General features: G+C 39.6%; 1 protein-coding gene across 1 annotated transcript in view; it reads right to left on the reverse strand.

The window, feature by feature from the left end:
* Positions 1 to 7,969, reverse strand: part of LOC103512291 (mitochondrial import inner membrane translocase subunit TIM50-C) — a 31,078-nt gene that overhangs the window by 6,289 nt on the left and 16,820 nt on the right. The window contains exon 6 of the mRNA XM_026825799.1: positions 5,319 to 5,459. Coding sequence (XP_026681600.1) covers positions 5,319 to 5,459 — 141 coding nt within the window. The remainder of the gene's footprint in view (positions 1 to 5,318; positions 5,460 to 7,969) is intronic.

Genomic DNA, 7,969 nt, shown 5'->3' on the forward strand with positions numbered 1-7,969 from the left:
TAATGTATGCTAATAGGTTTTCCCGACCCTCTTTCAGTGAAGTTAATGCGTTTTCTTCAAATTTTCAAGACTTTTCGGTCGATTTTCAGATTCCATGTTTTCCAGGTCGCGTATAAAGCCTGTGGGGTCACTAAAAAGCTCATAGCAGTAATTTCGAAAAACGAAATATCGGTACATACAAATTACACTAAAATGTGTAAATTTAAATGGAAATAACGGTACATACAGTCTTCTGACAGTTTCATTTATCCATACACGGTGGGTTTTGAGTCAGCTATGTGTGATACATTCCTAGGGTGTATCATGTCCAAATGTCCATGATTAATTCACCGGGTATGGAGTTAATATTCAAAGTTAACTCGGAAAAGTTTACTGGATAATTTACGCAAATCGTTACAGTCAAAAATTTTCAAGTAATGACGTTAAAATACATACTTACAATATAATTAATTAGAAACTTCTTATAATTTAACTCTAAATGATGATTGCATAGTTAGGCTGGTTGCATTCATAGTTTACAAATATTTGATTGAAGATTCGGCTAACTTTGTGAAGGTCCATTTTAACTATTGGGTTGTATGGACAACGAATACAACCCAATAGAATAGATAGTTTAATTGCAAACTGCCAGCCTAGTTAGCTTAGTTGGTAGTGCGTCTGCCTTGTAAGCGCTAGGCCGCGGGTTCGATTCATTGACCCAGTTGTCCCCTTCTTTCCAGCTATTCTCCACCTACAAGCCGTACTTGCTCGTCAAGGTGCTCCTGAACAATGGTATGCTCGCCCTCTGTATGTACCAAGCCTCGACCAACCCCACCGACATATCCCCTAGTCGCGTCTTCAAGCTGGTCTCCGAACTGGTTTCCATCGCCCTCGAATTCTTCTTCATCTGCTACTGTTCCGAGCGAATGGACAGTTGCAACGCGCGACTGAGGCGCTCCGCCACCCGGGTAGCGTGGGAAAGCGTCTCGCCGCGCGTGCGCAAGACGATGTTAGTACTCCTCAAGATGGTTGGCGGAGGGAACCACCTGGCGTTGTACTGTAAGAGTCTGGTGATCGGCTGTCGGTATTATTTGGACGCCGTGAAATTGGCGCTATCGTTTGCCAACTTTATGAGGCTGCAGTCTTCCAGGAAGAGGCTGGACTGATGACCGGGGAAATTGCGGATAGCACAAGGAATGAAGATGATGTTCTTCTTATTGAGGTGAGGTTTTCTAGTTCAAAGAATTTTCTTGGAAGCTTAATATTTTAGCTGAGGAAAAAATCCTCTATTTGTTGTTTTTGTTGTTGTTGGTGTTGGTGTTGTTGGTGGTGTTGGTGGTGTTGGTGGTGTTGGTGGTGTTGGTGGTGTTGGTGGTGTTGGTGGTGTTGGTGGTGTTGGTGGTGGTGTTGTTGTTGTTGTTGTTGTTGTTGTTGTTGTTGTTGTTGTTGTTGTTGTTGTTGTTGTTGTTGTTGTTGTTGTTCTGTTGTTGTTGTTGTTGTTGTTGTTGTTGTTGTTGTTGTTGTTGTTGTTGTTGTTGTTGTTGTTGTTGTTGTTGTTATTTTAGCAGCTTTTGACGAATGGTGATGGCAGAAAGACGGCAGACGCCGACGGAAGAAAATGTATTATCTTCGGAGAATAAAGGAAAGTTAAAAAAAAGAAAAGATGAGTGTTTCACCACCGTCTTTATTTCGTAGCAAATGAAACAACTGCTAAATTAGACTCTTGTAGTCTGTGTCGTAGCATGCCTATCCCGTAGTATGTTCCTCATAATATTTGCAATCGAAAAACAGTGTAAATTATCCAGTAACCCGGGGCGAATTTATTCTCAACAGATAAGGAGGTTTGATAGAGGGAGCTGTAACTGCTAAGGTCTCATCGTCCCGAAAGCGAAGAGAGATGAAAGACAGGATAGGAGAAAGCCAGCCGTTCCGAGGACGAACCTTATCCGTTCAAGCCAGTATTAATTTTGAAATTAACCGCTGTGAATTAATCATGTGCGTGTAATTAATTATTTATTAGGGGGCACGGTTAGCTCAGTGGTAACGCGCTTGCTTGTCATGCAGAAGGTCCCGGGTTCGATGTCCACTATCGACAAAACTGTGTTCTTGGGCATGTTACGACATCAGTATTAATTTTGAAATTAACCGCTGTGAATTAATCATGTGCGTGTAATTAATTATTTATTAGGGGGCACGGTTAGCCCAGTGGTAACGCGCTTGCTTGTCATGCAGAAGGTCCCGGGTTCGATGTCCACTATCGACAAAACTGTGTTCTTGGGCATGTTACGGTATTCAGTATTAATTTTGAAATTAACCGCTGTGAATTAATCATGTGCGTGTAATTAATTATTTATCAGGGGGCACGGTTGGCCCAGTGGTAACGCGCTTGCTTGTCATGCAGAAGGTCCCGGGTTCGATGTCCACTATCGACAAAACTGTGTTCTTGGGCATGTTACGACAGAGTCTACACGAGTCCAATGTAGCAGTTGTTTCATTGCTAGGAAATAAAAACGGCGGTGAAACCTTCTTAGAATAGAAGCATAGTTTTGGTTTAGGAAGGATCCTCCTGTGGGTATTTATTTACCTGATATTATTAAATAAAATAAAACATTAAACAAAACACTCATCTTTTTTTTTTTTAATCATACCTAATGTAGCTGAGTCAAAACAAACACCCTGTATGTAGGAGCAAATGCTAAACTTTGAATCAATTATTATTATTTTTCCCTTCAATTATTTTCCACTTTACACATTTCCAATTTAATTACAAGCACGCTAGAGTTTCAGACAGTTGTAGTCGTAGTTGTAAGCACCTACTTATTATAAGTTGTAGTTGTAAGCACCTACTGATTATATTAAGTACAATAGTACGTTCCTAATTGTACACCCTTCTCCGACCATCTGAGCTATTAATGTATGCTAATAGGTTTTCCCGACCCTCTTTCAGTGAAGTTAATGTGTTTTCTTCAAATTTTCAAGACTTTTCGGTCGATTTTCAGATTCCATGTTTTCCAGGTCGCGTATAAAGCCTGTGGGGTCACTACCTATGCTAATAGGTTTTCCCGACCCTCTTTCAGTGAAGTTCATGTGTTTTCTTCAAATTTTCAAGACTTTTCGGTCGATTTTCAGATTCCATGTTTTCCAGGTCGCGTATAAAGCCTGTGGGGTCACTAAAAAGCTCATAGCAGTAATTTCGAAAAACGAAATATCGGTACATACAAATTACACTAAAATGTGTAAATTTAAATCGAAATAACGTATTATAAGTTGTAGTTGTAAGCACCTACTGATTATATTAAGTACAATAATACGTTCCTAATTGTACACCCTTCTCCGACTATCTGAGCTACTAATGTATGCTAATAGGTTTTCCCGACCCTCTTTCAGTGAAGTTAATGCGTTTTCTTCAAATTTTCAAGACTTTTCGGTCGATTTTCAGATTCCATGTTTTCCAGGTCGCGTATAAAGCCTGTGGGGTCACTAAAAAGCTCATAGCAGTAATTTCGAAAAACGAAATATCGGTACATACAAATTACACTAAAATGTGTAAATTTAAATCGAAATAACGGTACATACAGTCTTCTGACAGTTTCATTTGTCCATACACGGTGGGTTTTGAGTCAGCTATGTGTGATACATTCCTAGGATGTATCATGTCCATTATTAATTCACCGGGTATGGAGTTAATATTCAAAGTTAACTCGGAAAAGTTCATACTGGATAAATTTACGCAACTCGTTGCAGTCAAAAAAATTCAAGTAATGACGTTAAAATACATACTTACAATATAATTAATTAGAAACTTTTTATAATTTAACTCTAAATGATGATTGCATAGTTAGGCTGGTTGCATTCATAGTTAGTTTACAAATATTTGATTAAAGATTCGGCTAACTTTGTGGAGGTCCATTTTAACTATTGGGTTGTATGGACAACGAATACAACCCAATAGATAGTTTAATTGCAAACTGCCAGCCTAGTTAGCTTAGTTGGTAGTGCGTCTGCCTTGTAAGCGCTAGGCCGCGGGTTCGATTCCCGCCCGGGGCGGATTTTATCCTGATGGGATGTTCGCTCTCGGAACGGCTGGCTTTCTCCTATCCTGTCTTCCTTCTCTCTTCGATTTCGGGACGATAAGACCATAGCAGTTACACGGAACGGCTGGCTTTCTCCTATCCTGTCTTCCTTCTCTCTTCGATTTCGGGACGATAAGACCATAGCAGTTACAGTTCCCCCTGGCTTTCTCCTATCCTGTCTTCCTTCTCTCTTCGATTTCGGGACGATAAGACCATAGCAGTTACAGTTCCCTCTGTGTTCCTATCCTGTCTTCCTTCTCTCTTCGATTTCGGGACGATAAGACCATAGCAGTTACAGTTCCCTCTGTCGGCAGGCTTTCTCCTATCCTGTCTTCCTTCTCTCTTCGATTTCGGGACGATAATCGCTTTCTCCTATCCTGTCTTCCTTCTCTCTTCGATTTCGGGACGATAAGACCATAGCAGTTACAGTTCCCTCTGTCAACTTTCTTCCATCCTGTCTTCCTTCTCTCTTCGATTTCGGGACGATAAGACCATAGCAGTTACAGTTCCCTCTGTCAAATCTCTTAAAAAAAAAAAAAAATTGCAAACTTCATTGTGGGTAAGACAAAGTTAAATACCTACTCGTAAATTACCTATAGGATTGTGTTTATTGCAGATTTGCCATTTTCAGTCGATTTTTGCAATTTTTCGCTCATTCTCTAATAAACGGAACAACAAACATTTCTAATTTCCAATTCTAATTCTTTCCTCTTGAACTTTTTTTTTCCTTGTTGCATGAAAAATATTTAACATGTATGTCATTAGGTATGTGTATTACCTATATCTTATATGAGGTTAAATAGAAGGAACTGGACCATATCAGTCTAAGGCTAAGGTCTTATCGTAGTTATCGCAGATCTATTGAGTTTTTTTAGGGTTTGATAGAGGGAGCTGTAATAATGGAGGACTTATCACCCAAAGATCGAAGAGAGGGGGACAGGATGAGGAATAAGTTCAGTAGGTACACAGGTCTAATCAAGGAATTTTGAGTTTTTTTAGGGTTTGATAGAGGGAGCTGTAATAATGGAGGACTTATCACCCAAAGATCGAAGAGAGGGGGACAGGATGAGGAAATGAGAAAGAGAGCTATTATTTTCCTCACGAGGCTGAGTGGGCCCCATCGAGGCTGAGTGGGCCCCATTTATATGATACAATTTTTTTGACCCGAACCCGGGTCTCCCGCATGCAAGGCGAGCGTGACCACTACACCAGGGGAGCTGACACTAGAAACGTATATTTAAAACTATCTTTCATTTATTTTCCTACCTTGGATAGATCTCGGTTCAGACAGGACAGGTTTTTGACATACTCTCCATTGATAAACTCCGTAGCATCTCTATACAAACTATAGGTGATTGTGCTACCTCCTGAACCACGGTTTAGGGCATCCACTATTGGGGCTGCATTCTGTGGACAGAAAGATTTGGAGTGTGAATAATAAAACGAATAGATTGCCTAAAAAATACTTCCAAATGAATATAGAAGGAACCAGAAAGCAAGGTAGACCACGACTGAGATGGAATGATCAATTCAACAAAGATATCATCGAAAGAAATCAAAATCTCAGTCTCATTGAAAGGGAACAAAAATTTAATGATAGAACTTGGTGGAGAGGTTTTGTGAATAGTCGACCTGTTCCACCAAACAGAACGACTTAGGATATGTATGTAATAATAAAACGAAAGAAGGAATTTCAATTGTGTTTAACATAAATGATTGTCACAAATGTCGTTCCCCGTTAAATACACTATGCTAAATTTTATGACTTGACTTGGCCGGCCGGCCGGCTAAATATCATTCCCCGTTAAATACACTATGCTAAAGTTTATGACTTGACTTGGACTCGAAAGGCCGAAAGCGAAGAAAAAAGGAAGACAGGACAGAAGAAAGCCAGACGTTCCGAGAACGAGCTTTATCCGTTCAGAATAAAATCCGCCAGGGCGGAAATCGAACCCGCGGCCTAGCGCTTACACGGCAGGTGCGCCACCAATCAAGCTAACTAGGCTGGCCATAATAACATTGTGGACTATGTGTACAACTGTACAGGCCCCTGGCAACTCTCAAGGCAGATTAAATGTCCTACCCTCCAGCTAAATTTTCCTTATCACAATTACGTTCACAATGTCTGGAAACCGCGGCCTAGTGCTTACACGGCAGGTGCGCCACCAATCAAGCTAACTAGGCTGGCCATAATAACATTGTAGACTATGTGTACAGGCCCCTGGCAACTCTCAAGGCAGATTAAATGTCCTACCCTCCAGCTAAATTTTCCTTATCACAATTACGTTCACAATGTCTCTACCACTACCTATCTTTACCTGTTGTATCTTATTTGTCATTCCCTACTACCACTATTAATTTACATTTACCTTTTTTTTAGTTAAGCAAGGTCTTTTACTGAACTGTTAGTTGTATGTATTATTCTTTAACTCATCAAATATACGAGACCTTGTTTAGACTGCGGGAGTAAAGGGACTTTTCAGTCCTATTCGGGCAGGATAAACAAGGTATATTCTATTATAAAACGAAAGAAGGAATTTCAATTGTGTTTAACATAAATGATTGTCACAGATATCGTTCAATACACTATGCTAAATTTTATGACTTGACTTGGACTCGAAAGGCCGAAAGTGAAGAAAAAAGGAAGACAGGACAGAAGAAAGCCAGACGTTCCGAGAACGAGCTTTATTCGTTCAGAATAAAATCCGCCAGGGCGGAAATCGAACCCGCGGCCTAGCGCTTACACGGCAGGTGCGCCACCAATCAAGCTAACTAGGCTGATGGAAAATCCTTGTAGACTCTGACTCGCACACTTAGCAGAGTGTAAGAAATACTTGGACATCACTGGGGAAATGGCTGGTTGGAGCAATGCGTTCCTTAGGAAGAGTCCTGTCATTTTTACAGGTCAAAATGATGTAGGTACAGTTCTAATGATAAGTTATGTCAAAACCATGCTTGTATTTGAATGTCTGGTTGTTAAAAAAGTGGAGTGAAAAACTTTGTATCTAGGTAGGTAGTTAGGTATCTTTACTGTCCACAGAAATGCAGTTAAATACAAAGAACTAATGACTAAAATCTAAAATCTTCTACTTTAGAAAAAGAAAAGATAAAAAATAAAATCCATTTTATCAAAAGCAAATTTTTGAATTTTCTGATTTTTCTGATTTAAATTTTTGAAATTTGTGTAGGAAAAAACAGGGTTGCCAAGTGTAAGTTGTTTCGGAAAAAAATATGCTCCCGAGAACTCCCTACTCAGGTATTAAATTTATGCTCGTGGATTTTATTTATGCTCTTGAATTTTTAGCACCGCTTTTTAACAGTCCCCACATAATTATGTTAAGCAACGTTGCGTGAGATTAGTATCCGGATGGGTGACCAGCTGGGCAATCTCTTGATCCTATTATTGACTTTTTGAGGCTGGGTGTAAAGCTCGTCACAGAGTGAAAAGGGTAATTGTTGGGAATCGCCAACGAACGTTGATAATGTACAGATCGTGTGTAGGGACCTTGGACGGGCTCATACGAGCCTCTTTGGATTTGAAATGTTTTTAGTTTGGTTAGTACAATGTAAACATTGAAGATTTTTGAGAATTTTCCACAATTCGAAGATTTTAACCTGTAGCTTTCCCAATTTGTTATAAAGTATGCTTTTCCGAGTTTTTCCACCCTAAATGTGTTATTAAAGTACAATAAACAACAGTCCTTTGTGTAATCCATAGGATGCACTCTTTCTATATACCTACCTTAAAGTAATTTTTTTGTTATAAATATAGTTATTTTTAATAATAAAAAAGAAAAGGAGATCTCGAATCATATTGAAACTGTACATGAGACATCCCCTTATAATGGACAACACCCTAACGGTGTCTTTACAAACTGCATAAGCGTCATCTTTTACTTTGTGTGTTCAGACTCTAT

Source organism: Diaphorina citri, unplaced genomic scaffold (genome assembly GCF_000475195.1).
Source record: "Diaphorina citri unplaced genomic scaffold, Diaci psyllid genome assembly version 1.1 scaffold820, whole genome shotgun sequence".
Lineage (NCBI taxonomy): Eukaryota > Metazoa > Arthropoda > Insecta > Hemiptera > Psyllidae > Diaphorina > Diaphorina citri.